At 37.9% G+C, this 18,638-nt stretch overlaps 1 protein-coding gene across 2 annotated transcripts in view; it reads right to left on the reverse strand.

The window, feature by feature from the left end:
- Window positions 1-3,015: 3,015 nt before the first annotated feature.
- Window positions 3,016-18,638, reverse strand: part of LOC122639879 (protein SEEDLING PLASTID DEVELOPMENT 1-like) — a 51,086-nt gene continuing 35,463 nt past the window's right edge. Inside the window, exons 4-9 of one of the 2 annotated variants that reach the window (XM_043832896.1) lie at window positions 13,616-13,807; window positions 6,277-6,439; window positions 5,924-6,168; window positions 4,471-4,647; window positions 4,261-4,383; window positions 3,016-3,444 (exon numbers count right to left, since the gene is read on the reverse strand). In XM_043832896.1, coding sequence (XP_043688831.1) covers window positions 3,136-3,444; window positions 4,261-4,383; window positions 4,471-4,647; window positions 5,924-6,168; window positions 6,277-6,439; window positions 13,616-13,807 — 1,209 coding nt within the window. In that variant the 3' untranslated portion in view covers window positions 3,016-3,135. The remainder of the gene's footprint in view (window positions 3,445-4,260; window positions 4,384-4,470; window positions 4,648-5,923; window positions 6,169-6,276; window positions 6,440-13,615; window positions 13,808-18,638) is intronic. The other variant, XM_043832897.1, reaches the window with a different exon arrangement.

The following is an 18,638-nucleotide window of genomic DNA, read 5'->3' on the forward strand; positions in this document are numbered from 1 at the left end:
GAGTGATCTCAAATCGATATTAAAATTAGATTCGGTTGCACGAAGAGGAAGAAAAGAATGGGTGACAAAATATCAATATCACAGTGAGATCACACCATATTGCAATCAGTTTATGCCATATCATGGGATTGCATTATATCACGATCCCATGCACGATGTGACATGATCATCATAGCGATATATAACGTATGGTATCATCAATATTGATACACTATGAATCGGTCTTGTATCGGATTGATATACGAAAAGGAAGAAAATAATAGAAGTTTGAATGAAACTTAAAAAAAAAAAAACAAAAAAAAAGGAAAAAGACTGAGAATATAAAAAGAGAATAAAATTGATAGCTTTTGAATAAAAAATAGAATGAAGATAGAAAGGGAGAAAGAGAGAAAATGGGAGAGCACATGGGAGGATCCAAATCCCTCTTACTTTTTTTTTTGATAACCAAAAAAATCCCTCTTACGTAAGACTCTCCTCTAGTACTAAAGTCAGTCTTCTTCCATGATTTTCAACAGAGGAGATGATGAAGACTCTTGTAAGATTTTTATCCATTTATCCATAACGGTGACATTGGATCCACTAAGAGGGCAGCCTAGCTATGCCCCATTGAACCATTATCCTCTGTCTAATTTCTGTTTATGCCATTAATGAAACTTGTTTATCTTAAGTAGTTAGTGCCTTCGACCTTGGAATTAACTAGGTAAGCATTATCACAAAGATCTTTGGTCCGCTTAGTGGGAAAACGGCATGAATTCATGGGGAAATGAAAAAATAATAAAGCAAACATTAATGGGTTTTAGGACTTTTACTTTGAATCAATCTTTTCAGCCTTGGCGTGAAATATTGTGGTCCATAAATGGCCTTTCACACTAATTTGTTCTTCAATAATGAAAATCTTATTTTATTTATGATGGCTTTGTTGTCTATCTCTTTTACCAATGTTAAGTTTTTTAAGTGTTTTGAAATTAAAGGCTGATTCAGATTGAATCAGGATCATCAGCATATCATATAATTAGATTCTTGAACAAAAACATCAAAACTTTGATTCACCTACCTAGCTCCCATTGTTTGGCTCTCCCATTAATCTTTGAGGAAACACAAAACGTCCACTTCCACTTATGAATCAAAGAAATTGAACTAAAAGTTTTGACCAAAATCATTGTTTGGACTGTACAGTTAGGAAAGAATTCAGTGAGGTGTGGAACATTAGTATCAAGAGCCTAACATACTTTGAACTTCCCTCTTTGTTTCTTCCAATATTTCCCTCAGATGAAGTATGGGTTCAATCTATATAGCAAGTTAACTTGGAATCCTTGATCCATGTGGAATTGCAAAATTTGGGGAATTAGACTATTGGTTAATTAGAGGGAGGATCTCGACGAATGTTAAGCTAGGTTGCTCCATTGGGATCTGGTGGTCACAGGTTTGAGTTAAGAAACAGTCTCTCCGTGAAGTGGGGTAAGGGTACGTACAGTTTGACCCTCGCTAGATCCCGCAGTGGTATGAGTCTTGTTCACTGGGTATATCCTTTTTAGACTATTGATTAATTAGAGGGTGGACCTCGGTGCAATGATAAGGTTGCTCCATTGCAACCTTAGTGACTATAGGTTTGTGTTGGAAAACAGCCTTTCTACAAAGCAGGAGAAAGGTTGTGTACATTATGACCTTTACCTTTTTCTTTCCAAGTGCATGATTAGAGGTAAGGCTGTGTACATTATAACCTTCCATAGACTCCATAGTGGCAGAAGTCCCGTGCACTTTTTTGATTTTTTTTATGAAAAAAGTTTATAACCCCGTACACTCTGGGTATGCCTTTTTCAGACTATTGGTTAATTACAGTATCAACTGGATTATCCTTACTTTTTTTTTTCGGGTACAGGATTATCCTCTCCAGGTTCCACAGTTCTTGACAATATTTGATTCTTTAGAATTTGAAAGAGGGAAATCAAAAAAATAAAGTACAAAAATATAAAAAATGGAAAAGAAAGGAATCAAGTGACTAGGCTTCTACTTCGATAGCACGGAAAGGAGAGAATTTTTTGTTTAAAGGTTGACCTTTCCAGCTTTGCCAATAGATAGAATTAAATTAAAAAGTTGACCTCTTTTTGTGGCCCAACCAACTTTCATTGATCTGCCATTGTGGTTAGCATCTTTCCATTTTGAAACGAATAACGTACAGACAGTTTTTGTGGCACTTCGTGAAAATTTTTTATATTCAACAATTTCCGGTCCAACCAAACGTAGGCTTTGTGATTATCGTACCATTGTACAACATTCTCCAGCTCGTCCAAAGTTAAATGGATTTCATATAGTTTTGAATTTTGAAACCCTTTCTGCCAACTCTTTACGTACTCTCCCAAGCTTAAATTTATACCAAAAAGAAGAAACCTTATCTTGATCCTCGACATGGTTTCATATTAACTGGCTTTAGCATAAACTAATGCAATGGACCCATTATGTTCCTAATGGAACTAGATCTAGTGTATGAATGGAAGATTGGACCAATTTAGTATAAAATAAGTTAAAGGGTTTGATTTAACAGGTTTCATCAGTTTTGAAGCTTTTGACGTATCGATCTAGTACCTAACATTTGGTATTAGAGTCGAGTACCACATCACGGGTTCAAGTCACGAAAAAAAACAACCTTGGAAAGGACTACCGGCTATCAAGTAGAAACCCTAGATTGGGTCACCCTAGTATAGGATAGGTTAAATGCAACAATAAAAAGATTCAAAAACCAACTTTGAGGTATTTGATGTTTTAGCCCTTCAAAGCAACCCATCTATCGAGTATTTTTATCTGCTTTATTTCCTGCCCGCACCCTTTCCCCAAGTTCCTCTAATAGAGGGAGATGGACCCCACCTGGGTAATGTGTTTGGGCAGGGGTAGGGTGGTCTTTTCTACCCCCTCTATTAGAGGAAATTGGGGAAATGGATCTGCCTAGGAAATGGAGCAGATAAAGGTTCATCTGTCGAACCCCATTGTACAAATCATCATCAAACATAATATTTCCTGTTTTCCATAATATCCATTTCTATCAAATTCATCAATGCTTGTCTCAATATATGTATGTACATATGCACACCAATGTATTGATTTACATAGAAAAAATCATTTTATTATTTGTGCCTTGGGTTAATCAGGGAGGAGAGGTAATCTGTCTACACTGTAGAAAGAACCGTTCATTTCACCGACTCTGCTGCTACAATCACCATCTTCATCTTCTGTCTCAATCTTGTCATGAACATGCATACTCTCGTCCATCTTAATCTGAAACGGAAGGATTCTCAGTCGTACATCTGGCTCCTTGCCGACTTTCTCCAATTGTAACTGGTACTTTTGAATGAGATCCATCTGAAGGGACATAATGTGGGATGACCTTGCCAGTAGCTCTACAGGTTCCCCTTTTGGGATTACAACTTGCTCGATGGCTAACCGAGCCTCCTGCCAATGAAAGATAAAACTCTTATCAGGCTAAATGGATGCAAATTATAAGATTGTATTTAACCATGTTACAGAAGTATGTTTACAAAAAAAAAAAACCAAAGTGCCAGATGCAGCAGTAAGGGTTATCATCTGTGTTGGCAAATGTGAAAGAACAGCATCATTAATGCAACAAAGTAACATTTTTGGGTAAGAAAATGACCCTTATCTACCTATCTACTAACCATGCCCTTGATGCATCTTAATAAAATATTGAGGATGCTTGAGATATGGTGCATAGGCACTAGCGGGGAAAAATAAATGTCGAGACAATGAACCAAAGGTACTACAAGCAAAAACTCAACAGTTAGGGTTAAATTACAACCAAGAAGAATAGGATAACTAGACAGCTTCCGGTCAGGGAAAGGAAAGGAGTGACTGTTCTCCCTCCCTTACCATTGGCATGTCTTTCCATTTGCTGTCCAAATCATGACATCGTGGACCATCTTCCATCAGATGGAAAAAGTTTCAAGGAAGATCTCTCTGCAATCACTGATTGCCAGAAGTGATCAAAGAGCAGAAAGCCTCATTCTTATTCCCACTTATTGATTTCATTTATATGCCATTACTCAGGATCAAATGGCTATCAAGAGGAAAGCAAGGAGTTGTAGCTTCCGTATCTGTAGCATAGGGAAAAAAAGGATCTCTCTTCCAAGTGTCATGATTTGACACAGGAAGATTGAAAATTTCATTCTCTCATGCAATGCCATATAATGACTTAATCTGCTGCCCAAATGCTATTTAATCCAAATATTGTTAAAAAGTTATCTAATTCACCTCTAGTGCGTCAATCTTATCAGATGAACCCATCTTTTCATCAGCTTTTAAACCCTTTAACCCAACTGCATGTTCATTCAGGAATGCTTGCATTGCCTTCATTATCTGCACCATCGAGGTTGTCTACAACAGAAAAAAAAAAAAACTTGGTATTCAGATTAAGATATTCAATTCGTATTTGACAGTAGAAAACCAAGTGAGGACAATTACCTTTGTCACATAAATGGGAATGCCATGGGATCTAACAGCAGCTTGAATTCGTGAGTTCTTCTTTAACTTGGACTGCAAGGCAAGCAGGGCATCTGCTGCACTGATATTATTGGTTAATCCAATCACATGATCCACTTTCATCTGTTTGATCCCTTGTATAACGCTTGTCTCTGGGATCTGAATAACTGCTCAGCCTATAAGTTCCAAACTGACAGTTTTCCTTTTATATTATGCATCAACTACAGCAAGAATTAAGTAGGAAAATTACTTTTTACTGGAATTATGGTCAAGAACCTATGTTTACTCAATCAGTGCAGGTGTGTAGCACACAGTTGGGTATAACCGTATAAATCCAACAAGACCAGGGATTTGTGTCTGAAATCAGTAGAGATTTACCCATTAGATAATCATGATTGTCAGAACCAGCCTTCCAAGCAGCTAGGCAAGCATTAGAAAAAAATGTCCATATTAGTCCGACTCCAAAGTCCAGACAGCCATTACAAGACCTTTTCTCATATGCACCGGCACATCAATCAATCAACAACCACAGAAGCTTATCGGAACTTTTAGATGGTGCATATACTGTCCCTCCATGCAACTCTATCAATATTAATATCTGTAATGCAATACCATGAGCCTGACACAACAATTTGGATCTCATGTCTAAATGGTGTGGACAGTGCAGCAGACCATTTTGTATGTGTGCATATAGAGCAAAATGTCTTTTTCAGTTCACGGCCACCATTTTGAGCCACATGGATATCTAAGTTGGCCAAACTAACCATTGAATGTGTAGCATATCCAATGGATTAGCCACACATCAAGTTTCAGGTCCACCTCAACCATCTGGCCCAGCATGTATTAAACTTCTACCATTGTATTTTAAGCCAGTGAACCAAAATTGCAAATGTTTACTTTTCTAACCGTTTCTCAAAGATTTTCAGTTCCATTTGGGAAAAACATATTTGAGCCAAAACTTACCAGATGGACGGATGGAGACACGGACATGTTCACAAAACTTAAGTATGAATTAAGCAGTTGCGACGAGGCAGATATTTAGGAGTTTTTAAGAAACGTCACCTTAAAACCCAAAAAAAAACAGCATCAACTTAACGAGCCATGACGGAAAGATTAGTGATTATCCCAGTACACAACTCTCAGTTACACATTGCACAATTAGTCAGTTTAAAGATGCAGTTAATAGGGGCACAATCATAAATGCAGGAAGTAATAAACAGACATTAGGATTGTCCAAAGTAGCATGAATTTTAGATGCATCCGGCTATTAAGAGCTTTATTTATGCCAAGTAAGAAAAGCATTATAGAGTAGTAAGCCTTTCAGATTAAAATTAGCAAAAGATTTAGGCCATGGTTCACAAAGTTTGGAGGACAAAGACAAGCTTAATTGAATAATATCCATTTTATCAAGATATTTCAAGGTCATATATCTTACCCCATAGACATATAAATGACGGGGCAAATCATCGTTGTAAGAACTCTCATCCATGTTTGCTGGAAACTCATTAGTGAACTCATTGTTGCTACTTTTTTCTTCATTCATCTCTGGAATGTCATTGATCATGACTTCATTATGCTCCAGGGAGGAAACGTCAATGAGTTGTTCCTTCTGAACAGTTAGTGTTCCATGTTCCAATTCCTTGGAATTTATTTTGCGAACTTCAAAATTTGGAGACCAACCTTCATTGAATCATCAAAAGAACAATAACATATCTCAGAATATAGAAACAACCAATGAATTCAAGTTATTTTATAGAAGAAGACGACATTAGAGGAGTAAAAAAATGCCTGAAAGGATAGCATCCACAGTTGCTTCAAGACTACGGTGAACTCGCAACTCAGATTTGGACATAATCTCTACACCACAAGTAAATGTTGAAGGTCCTTTCCGCTCCAGCACAGTCTTTTGGACGCCCCTCCTGCTAGCCTCTTCATCACCTAGTGTCACACTCTTGAATACATGCACAAAATTAGCAGAACGAGGTGAAAGAAATCTATTGTTTTACCTAAATCCACTTCATTCAATTAAAAAATAGAATCACTTACTATAATCGGAGGAAAGAATCTACATATCTCAAAAATATTTTCCAAGTGACAGAAGAATGGACAAACTTTGGTGGGGTGGCACTAAAGATTTCCTGTTAGCCACACCATCTCCAGAGTTATTATGAAGGGATTTGGAGGTTAGCTTCCTTAAAAATTATAGGGTAAATTACACGTCACCCCCTGGTTTTCAAACGAAAGTCAAATCACCCCCTGGTTTTTGAAAATACTCATCCGTCCCCCTCTACAGTAATGGTGTTAGTCTGCTGTTAGTTATTGGTGTGAAAGGACTCTTACCCTTGTACTAAAACATTAGAATTAAATTTACAATACTACCCTTCAAAATCTATGTTTGGATGTCAAGGGTGGTTTAAGGATTTAAATTTATTTAACTGGCTGACATCATCACTTAACAGCATAAAACTAAAGGTAGGGACTAATTTTTCATATTGGGGTCTAATACAGGGGGTGATTTGAGTATTTTCAAAAACCAGGGGGTGACGTGTAATTTACTCAAAATTAAATTTATAAAGTCATGAATGCCCTATTTAATTTAATTAAAAAGGGGTGAAAATAGAAATGCTGGTGGAAAATATGTTTAGCACGCATTTGTATAGCTCTATATTATGATTAATAAAAACTGAAAATTTCATAATGGGGACCCACTATTTTACACCAAGATACAATGTTATATTCTCAAATCAGGAATAAAATGATTCTGCTGGAAAATTTAGCTCTTTACAGGTTTGTGAAAGAGATTCGCTGACTGACTAATTTCTGACCACTATCTACAAGTCTGGTAACAGTACACACTGAATCTCTGACTGATCAGCATGGTCCATACCACAGTTTCCAATAGTCCAGATTCCACAGTCTCTCAGTTTCCAACAATCCAGATTACACAGTCCAACTCTTCTGGCAACAGCAGCATGTGCTCTCTGATCAAGCTTAGCATGTGAAAGCACTCTCGCTTGAAGGATTCAAAAAGGTCTAGTATCTTCATAGAATCAACCTCTGACCAAGGTTAAGCAGATGATATCACTCTCACTTGGAAGATTCAGAGAGGTCTCCTTCCTTCGTTGGGTCAAACTGTTTGTCTCAGGATCTTCCTTCTCAATCTACTTTCTAATTTTCTTGGATAAGTTAGATGATGGAAGTTGAAACCGCCAGTTCAAGATTGTCAATTAATGATTTAAGATGAGGCTTAACATGAGATGCTCAATTGAACTTCCATCACCTAAGGGAATTATCATGCCTCATTAGAATTCCAACTCCATACCTGTAGATGGAGCTCTGAACTCCTATTGATCATGGGAATTAAATCAGCAAGATAACACAACAAATTCCCATGATTCCCAATTTACACCACCTGATCCAATGTTGTTCAGGTCTGGACGGCAGTTAGGATTCTCAAAGAACTATAAAGACACTTCTTTTCCATCTGATTCCAATATCTGTAGTCGCATCTATTCTCAAAATTCCACTTTTTAAAATAAAGGATGCTCTTGATCTGGATTTGGCAGTGTTTTAGTTAGAACGATTTTTTTTTTCTTTCAAGTAATGCAGTCTAACCACTTTCCCTCTTTTTTCGTTCTATTATGAAGATATAAATTTCAGGGTTTCCAATATAATTGCAACCTAAAAGCTTTAAACTGACAAATTTTCAGTCCAAGAGGAACTCCACATTCCTTCATTGGGATAACAGAGAGCTTTTGTTCCAACAGCATATCAAAAATTTTCACATGGAAAATTTAGATACAAATAAACATATGCAGATTTTTCAGTCCCTTTTTTATGGTATTCCAACAGACTATGTGAATTTTTAGGTAGTAAAACTTTGCAAAACTTCTATTGGGAATTTTGCACTCTTTATTTACCAAGAAACAAACACAGGGCCAAAGTGAGAAGTATAAGAAAAGGAAGTAAACATAAATATAACAAAGTCAAAAGAGACAGAAATATTTGAAGCTATTTTCTTTGTAATAATGAAATCAACAGTAAGTCACCATCCACACTGTCTGGTTGCATTTAATAATTAAATGGGACTCTAATTAATGAGTTGGTTACAAGCAATGTTAGGAGGACAATGGAGATACTTCCACTTAATTGGGAAAGCTGGATCTTTATGTTCAGAAAAAGAATTCTTTATTTTGTATGGAAGATGCGATCAGCTAAATCACTAGTGGATGAGCTGCCCAAGTTAGGGGTCACTAGGGAGTCACTGGATCTGGACCCCTAACCCGTTGTGTGGTCCCCCTTGTGTGATCTCAGCCCTATAGGGCTGTTGGTGGTGGTGTTGTATTATAGCATATTATTTGTCTTACTTCATCTTCAATAAAATTCTATTTATCTATTAAAAAAACGTAAAGTATATAAGAAGCCTGCTTAGTTATTCAGCCCCATACTCCCCCAAACCCTCCCCCAAGCCCGAAAAAGAAATCACTTACTTTAATTGTTGACTTTTTACCAAGTGTTGGTCCCAATGCATCACTGAGAGGAGGGTAAATCAGTGACCCTCAAAAATTCAATATCCACTCGATCGTCAGCATCACAATTACTCAACCACAGAGGCACATATACTTATTCACACACACACAATCGTGGGACACACCTTGCCTCTCAACCGCAGGCACATACACAAACATGTGGCAAAGTCTACCCAGTGTGCACACTCATCCTACAGACAAGGCACTCCAATATATCCATTCACCCACATAACACCAGATGTAACGTGGTTCAACAGTGTGCCTACGTCCATAGAGCAATGCCCAAAACAGGGCTTCATATTTTTCTCAATTACTCTACTAAAATTTAAATCGCCATAACGATCCAGGAGCACCACCCCTGCTTCCATTCTTGCTACAACAAAGGCTAGGTCTACAATCCAATTTACACAGCCACAATTGTGAAGGTGCTACAACACCTCTCTGTCCAGCCCCCACTAGACACCCAAAAAACAAAGAACAATGGGCTTATAATGTTTCCCTAATTACGAGCTCAATCAAATTCAAATCCCACCCAAATACATCAATAGTATTCACACAGGTATTTTCACAAACATCTAGCCTACTATGAAATACAATAAAATATGGATTTGCCAAATTGGTTACCTATGTTACTGTGTACCCTCCGGAGATGCAGTAGTCAGTACTCAGTAGATCGTACGCCTCCAATCACCGTTGCACTCCTCTCCTTTCTTCCTTTTCTTTACAAATCATTGTGCTGCCTCTTCAAGGCGTTTCACCAAAGCTTCACAAGAAAGCATGAAGCCATTGAAGGAACATGAAGTGGAACATCAAGGTTTCCACCTCTTGAATCTCTCTCCTCCTCGTTTCTCCTCTCCTCTCCTTGAGGTGGCTCTCTCCTCACGTTTTCTCTTTGTGCACTTGGAAGAGTTAGGGACTAAAGCCCTAATAGCATATTAAATAGTAAGAAACCGAGTTCAAAATTAGTCATTGGTTGAACCACCCAGTTCGGCCATCTCTACGCGTTAGTCGGAAAAATAGTCGTATCTCCTTCATCCGATGTCAGAATGACTTGAGACTTAAGCCAACTGAAAGAGGACTTGAAGCTCTACATCTTTATGTTTTGAGCTACTCCAGAATCTGTCATTAAGCCACCTCAAAATGCTCTTAAAATCACGCCATATTCAAAATAGGAATTTTGGAAATTCTGCTCAACAAATAATGTTCAAGTCATATCTCCCTCATACAAATTACGATTGACCTGATTTCAAAGTTCATGGAAGGAGGACTTGAAGGGCTACAATATCTGTGTGTTGAGATTCAACAGATTTGGCCTTTAACAAAAACTACACGAAGTTGATGTCAGTGCGAAAACCAGTGTTCTAAAATTGTTTTACCTACACTGTCAAGGGCCTCTAGGCCACTTAACTTTGATCTTTTCCACTCTCTAATATGCTCAGCTCTTCCACACATGTCATCTTCCAATGAACTTCCACAGCAACACCAAAACCACTCTGTGAATGTGTTGACTCTTTGACCATGTTAACAATGACAACACCAATGGCCAAAGCTCCAACACTCAGGAATAACAGCAAAGGTCATTGGTTTTCTCAAAGTTCAGGGAAATTCAATGTACAACTCCTTTCTTTCTTCTTCTTTCTTTTTTTTTTTTTCTGTTATTTATTCTGCAACTTGTAGGATTACTTTCTTCCCCTCCCTACCCCCCCAAATTTTCTGAGTACTCTCATGGGTTGTAATACATGTATTGATTTTCTGAGATATGAGCTTCGATACAATCATAGATCGAGACCTCGCGAGATCTCGGTTTTCTAAGGGGTCAAGATGAGATGGCATACGAGTTGAAAAAGTGCAACTCTCGCGAGATCTTGAGAATCTCGACCCAAAGTCCTTTATATGAGTGCCAAATCTCGAGATCTCGGTGGGAAATCTTGGTATACAGACACCTATCTATGCAAACCTTGGTATACAAACACTTATTTATGCCGAAAACCAGGGCAGACACTTATTTATGCCTAGTACCATTTAAGTAAATGTTTTTGTAATTGTATTTCATTTACTTAAGTAAATGTTTTTGTATTTGTATTTCATTTACTTAAGATATTATTCATAAATAAGCAAATACCCCCTATTTGAATCCAATAAAAATAGTTAAAAAATCAAATTCCAAAAGGAAAAAAAAAATCAACCCCCCAATTCAAGAACAAAAACTGGATTTTCAGCAGTAGGTGCAATTTTCAACTTTCTAATGCTGGGGTTTTTCTCAAAATCCAAAAATTCCATAAATCTTAATATGGTAAAACATTGCTAAAAACCAAAAGAGTTGTATAATATTCATTTGTTTTGATGTCCAAAAAACTATTTTCATTCAGAGCGATTTTGACAGCATTCGCGCACAGCAAATTAAGTTTGACTGGTACATAATTCCTTCAATATAAATCAAATTTAAGCAATCTTGGACTTGTTGGAAAGCTTTGTCAAGATAATCTAGAAAATTAAAATAAAAAAAAGAAGAGAAATAATAGGGCGAGAAAGAAAGAAAATAGGAAAAAAAAATAGAAAAATAAGGGTGGAGATAAGAAATATGGGAGAAAATAGAGGGGTTTTACTGACGAAGCTGGACGTCTAGCTTGTTGGGAGCTAGTCAGCCTCTCTCAAGATAAACTCAAGAATATTTTAAGATTTCCAAAGGTAAATATTCCATCACTTTCTTTCATTAAATAGGGATTTACAAATAACTAACTCCACAACCCACGTATTCCATTCACATAGCAAGTTAACGTAACTAATAGTAACTCCTACACACTAACCCACTAATAAGGATTAATAACTAAATAATACTAACAATCCCACGATAACTACTATTTTTTAGTTACACACGTAGCACATAACAATCTATCCCCCTTAAATTTGGTCTTGTCCTCAAGAACATTTTCTAGGAATTGAATTTTTGGAGTATCCAAATAACAAATAAAAATTACAATTATTCCACCCGGATCCCAAATCTAGGCAGAGTAATTTTCGAGGACGATCCAACACAACTTGCGGTTTTGGATGGAGAGTTTCTTCATCATCTTGCATGGTTGGAAGGTCAAGGAGAGCCTCTTCTTCATCTTACACAATTGGAAGGTCACCTTGTTGTTGCCGTTGAAGGAGTTATGTACCGGTCAAACTTAATTTGGTGTACGCGAATGCTGTCAAAATCGCTCTGAATGAAATTTTTTTTTGACATCAAAACAAATGAATATTTTACCGCACTTTGGGTTTTTAACAATGTTTTACCATATTAAGATTTATGGAATTTTTAGATTTAAGAAAAACCCCAGCATTAGAAAGTTGAAAATTACATCTACCGCCGAAAATCCAGTTTTTGTTCTTGAACTGGAAGGTTGACTTTTTTCCTTTTGGAATTTGATTTTTTAACTATTTTTATTGGATTCAAATAGGGGATATTTGCTTATTTATGAATAATATCTTAAGTAAATGAAATATAAGTACAAAAGCATTTACTTCAATGATATTAGGCTTAAATAAGTGTTTGTCCTGTGTCTGTCCTGGTTTCCCACTAAGTGAAACTCCTATTTGGGCTTTGTTTTTGCAAAATCTGATAGTGTCATTATGTTTAAATGGCCTAAAATAGGCTGAGTATCAAGTTTCAGACCCAAACTAGGTCTAAAACCCACCGAAACCGGGTTTCGAGTTGAAAAAAAAAAAATTTCACTAACTCGACTGAGATCTTGGTTTTTCCCAAGGTCGAGTTCGAGTTTTAGTACCTTGGATATAATATACATGAACTAGTATTTATAAAGTATGGGAAAAAGAACTCTGTCCGGGAGTGTGGCCTACGCCAGCACTCCCTTGAGTCTATCTCTCTCCTCCCCATTTGAAAAGATACCTCTGCCCCCTTGTTTTGAGGAGAGAGACAGACACATGGGAGTGCTGGCATATGCCACAATCCCGGACGTAAAACTGCTTCCCATAAAATATTTATCAGAGTTACAGGAAGGAAAATTGCACTACAACCCATTATACTCGAAATGTTAGAAAATAACTAGTGCATTTTGGAACCGGCAAATATTTCAGCAGCTTGGTCAAAACAGTCAGGGAAAAAAATTTTAAAAAGACAATGTAAAGCTGTCCATCAAAGCCCATTTATTTCCTTCCATGTGCTACTTTAGGCCATGGAATGATAAAAATAAGAAATTTTATCCTCCCTCCAGTCACAATATCGTCAACAAATTGCAGGAATTGGCATGCAAGACAGTAATATGTGTATTCTTTTTCCAATTCATATTTGGCCAAGAATAATCTTATTCACTGTTGTATAAATTTTGTGTCATATCATCTGTAGAATAACTCTTAAAAACTTGTGTTCAAATTCAGTTTCAACAACAGCATATTGCTGAATTCCCCCCCCCCCCCAATATAAATTGTACATCTAGGTTTACAAAGCTTTAAGAAGTCCATTTTTAACATCTGAAATTCATTTAATAATGAAACATGAAAATTGTAATAATCTACAAACATATCAATTTCATAAGTGTTCCTATCTGCAGTTGAAAGATTATATACATGCATCAAAGTTGTTATATTTGTTTTACCTGTACCCCTCCTACGAGCATCTCCAAAGAAGGATTCACAATTAGATTCTCTATTGTTACTCCATGAGCAGTGGCAACTAACTGTATCCCACGCTGTGCAATCGTGCTTGCAGCTATTGCTTCAAGTTTCGTACCAATTTCATCAATGACAATTACTTGGGGCATATGATTTTCTACCGCCTCAATCAACACCTGGATAGTAATAATATAAAAAAAATATATGTTACAAAAGTGGCTCAAAATTAGAAGACACTGTAAATTCAGAAAATTTTAAATAGGATGAATGGACATTTCATCAATACATGTTCAGGCATTGTTTGTGAGCAGGGATCCCAAAGAAAGAAAGCATATAGAGATTAGGGATCATCTATGCTGTATTTATATATTCACAGTTACCATTTAACTTTAACATCCGTGGTAAAACCAACACACTGTGTTACCAAATTAACTTATGATAAAATAACTAAAACAGAAAAGAAATTGAAGTGTCCTGATACATTAGGGGGGGAAAAAAACAGAGCATCCCAGTGCAAGAGGCTCCCGCTATTGCAGGGTCTGGGAGGGGCAAATGTACGCAGCCTTACCCCCACCTTGCGGAGAGGTTGTTTCCATGTTTCGAACCCGCAACCCAATGGTTGCAATAGCCCAACTTAACTGTTGTCCTGACACATTAGAGCAATAAAAATTTAAACTTAGCCAATCATTTCTTAAGTAAAGAAATCAAGTATTTGGACCTGGCTCCTGTCCAGCCGTGGCGGGAGCTGGACGGTCCAGCGCTCAGAAACCACCCCAAAAACAGTGGGGGTGGTCATTTCACATGTGGAGCCCACCTGTGAAATGACCACCCCACCCCTGTTTTTGCCGTTGTTTAGCGGGACTGGACACTCCAGCTCCCGCCACGGCTGGACAGAATCCTTTTCCCAAGTACTCTGCCCAAAAAAGAATGCAAGTGTGCATTAGTATTTAATATCATAATATGATCCCCTGCTTACAGTTAATCTTGCCCGTAAATTGCTCTAAGATAACAGATGGCACACTCAAATAATCTAGGGATACAAATTAGGAAAATTTCATTTTTAGGGTTAAAATGTTGGGGGTTACATGATATTTTTACTGATAGAAGAAAGCATTACAACCTAAAGTGGAGAATATGTTTTACCACAAAGAATTGCAAAAAAAAAAAAAAACAAAAACACAAACACACACATTGACAAACCTTTTACATGGTTGAAATATGTTGGTAGGTCTCACCATGTGTGGACAGTCACCCACCAATATTAACATTTCCTCTGGAATTTCATGGGCTTCGTTTTTTAAGTAGGTGACACGCTTAGTTGACATTCATGGTTACATTTATAGTGTGGCTTCGTGTTTGAATTTTGTGACACGTCCGGTTGACATTCATAGTTGCATTTATGCTGTGCCTGTGTTTTTTGGCTATTTGTGCCCTGCCGACCGAAAAAAAACACCTCATGGAACCACGTGGAGGCGACAAGACAAAGACGATACAGTGTAAAAGTAGCGCAGAAATTAATTCATATGGAAACAGGTACAAGGAGGTATGGCACAGCCATGGAAAAGTGGAAAATATGAGATACCAGAAGTCAACTTTGACGGCAAGTGGACACCTCCTAGCACCTCTTATATAAAGGGAGGGAGAGTACAGTTTAGAGAGAGTACAAACTCTTGCCCTCTCGTTTGGTTATTTCTGTGAGCAGAAATTAGAGAGACATTTTGTAAAGAGAGTAGTGAGAGTATTTATTTGGGTGTAATTGGACTTAGGGTATTTAGAGAGTAGCTACTCATTTTCTCTTCATCTCATAACTCCAACTATCGATCCTGTCATAACAAACTAACCAGAGTTTATCAGAGTTTTGGTTAGAGTTTCAAAGATATCGATGAAATACGAAATCGAGGAATTTGATGGTAAAATCAGTTTCAGTTTATGGCACATTAAGATCCGCAATCTATTGGTTCAACTGGAATTACAGAAGGCACTTAAGGGAAAGGAAAATAAGCCTGCAAATACAAAGAAAAGATTAATGAAAGGTACACAATGAGATTCACCTAAGTCTAGCCAATGAGGTGTTGTGTGAAGCCGTAGAGGAAGAAACTCACAATGGTTGAAGCTCAAAAGCCTGTACAGTATGAAGTCTTCCCACAATAGGTTGTACTTGAAATAGAGTCACTACACCCTTCAGATGAAGGCATGCCCATTAAGGAGCATATTGATGATTCAATAGAATCATTATGGATATTAGGAATATCGATGTTAGAATTGAAGATGAGGACCAAGCCCTTATTTTATTGTGTTCTTCACTCCCTTTGTATGAACATTTTGTTACTATAATGCTCAACGGAAAAGATACCATCAGTATAGAAGATGTTAAATCTTCATCAAACTCTCAGGAGTTGAGAAAAACAAAAGTGTCTAGGAATAATGGAGATGAAAAAGTGAAGATAAGGGTTTTGAAAATGAGCCAATTCAGATCTAATCACGATATTGAATGTTATTATTGTCACAAGAAGGGGGCACATTAAGTGGAATTTGTCCAAAACTTCAAAATAAGCAAAAGAATGAATCTACCAATAATTCTTCTGCTGTTGATGGAGTTGTGGAGGAAAATTCCTCACATGCCGAAAAACATCCGTTTGGTAGCCGTTGGTGATTTGCGCTCAAGTAATGAATGGATATTTGATTCAAGGCTTCTATATGGATTGAAACAGTCTCCCAGGGCCTGGTTTGGCTGATTTCACAAGGCCATGGTGTCCATTGGTGTTATAAACAAAGTAATGCAGATCACAATTTTATTAAGAAGAAGGACAGCCATATTACAATCTTGATTGTCTACGTGGACGACATCGTGTTACTGGGAGCAGCATTCATGAAATATACCATCTAAAGAATTTTCTGGGAACAGACTTTGAAATTAAAGACCTAGGAATATTGAGATACTTCCTTGGTATAGAAGTGGCTCATTCCAAGGCTCGAGAACTCGGGTCTCGGTGGCATCTCGGCCAGGCCAGAAACCGAGTTGCTGCAATTTTTTTTTTTTGGACTCAGACCCCCAACTCGGTGGGTTGTACACATATTTTGGGTCTGAAACTTGGTATCCAGTATATTTCAGGCCATTTAAACACAATGACATGCCTAGATTTGCCAAAAAAACAAGTCTAAATATGAGTTTCACTTTGGACCATAGGTTGGTAGGCGACGAGTCGTACTAAAACAACCTAATCTACATATAATTTAGTAAAACATATCAAATTAGCAATCAAAACATTCTAATTAGTACACATCAATCAAAACATTGAAATAAAATGTACATTACATCAATGTTCACTTAATTTGTTATATAAAATGAGATTGAACAAGAAATTCATCCCCATATCGATCCACATAGAATTCCCATGACATGGAATTGCTATAGTGTTGCAAATAGTGTGACACAGTTTCCATATAAGTCTTCTGATCAACATATACCAATTTCCCTATCTTAGGGTACATGGGAAGCTGTTGGTATGAGGTGTAAGATCCACTGCTACTGTCATATTGAGTTTGAGGCATGTATGGCTGGTTTGGGACTAGGAATGTGTACCCAACACCTAACGCAGAGCTTTGACTGTCATACTCAACTGCTGACGGCCCATACTGACCATAGGCACTACAATCAGAACCGGTGCTCTGCTGGCCATAGTCATAACCATGATGATGCTGAGATGATTGCCATGACTGATGCTCACTAGTAGTATCTATGCTCATGCTTCCGAAACTTGTAAGCATGGTGTTCATACTGCTGTTGTCCTCCTCCTGAGCATATGACTGATGTGAGTGTTTGCGACCCTTCTTTCTGTTGTATGTTTTAAGGTGGCCACCATGGTCTTGATCTTGAGTGGCATGCGTAAACTGAGACTCACCGGTGAAACGCATAGGGTCCTCCTGCGTTCCAACTTCTTGCTCGTACTGCTCGCGCATCCCCTCATGACGATCATCATAATAACCGCCACTCCACATGCCACTAGCAGCAGCAGCTTCACCACCACCACCACCACCACCAGCATTACCATCACCATCACCATCACCATCACCATCACTAGCATCACCAGTGTCATCACCACCACCATCATCATCATCAGCAAGACTTCCTACAGCAGGCTCAAAAGGTTTCGGTGACTCTGCATGTGCACGCCCCTCTTGCGTCGACATATATTCATCAACATCAGTGCCGGTTACAGACGCAATGGTGGGGTCGGGCCTACCCCCAGGCTGATCCATATCAGGTGTACCACGATCCCTCACCCACTAGAATAGGGGATCCTCATCGTCATCAGAGTCCTCTTGAAAAATGTTGGACAGTTCAATGGGTTCTTTATCATTGGCCTCAATTCCTTCACGTATGTGCCTCATCCTTAATCTCATATTGTAGTGCGAGATACCTGCTGCTCCAGGGTTCGCTACCCAACCTATTCCGCCTCTTTGAATGTATCAATGAGAATGTACTCCAGTTGCGCTCACATCCGGAGGATGAACAAGTTTGTGAGAGCACTCTCACTGCTACCTTCCTCAGGTTGAGTGAACTTGTACCATAAAGCACCCACCAGTCGGCTGCATTACAAATATAGAATAGTAAGACTATGTACAATCTAAAGAGATAAAATTATAATTCATAAATGTAATATCATGCCACCTACCAGTCCGACTTTTGTCTACCCTCCCTGACTAGTCGACCGAAACTTCCGAGGCCCTCTCAAGTATTTGATCTATTTTCAATTTGAGGCATTAGTATTTCCTATTTAGTAATTACATTCATAAACTAACAACCAAAGTGCCAAAGTCCCATACTCTCACCTCATCATTGCACGACTTATGTCTTTGGATGGGGCTCCAACACGAGTAACAGCTTGAACGCCTCTAACAATTCTATGTCTAGCCCAAGATCATGGGAGTAGTGATACTTTGGATTCAAATAGTATCTTTGGTAAAGTAAACACCACAAATATGATTTGTTAGTGACTTAATGGC

Source organism: Telopea speciosissima, chromosome 9 (genome assembly GCF_018873765.1).
Source record: "Telopea speciosissima isolate NSW1024214 ecotype Mountain lineage chromosome 9, Tspe_v1, whole genome shotgun sequence".
Classification (NCBI taxonomy): Eukaryota; Viridiplantae; Streptophyta; class Magnoliopsida; order Proteales; family Proteaceae; genus Telopea; species Telopea speciosissima.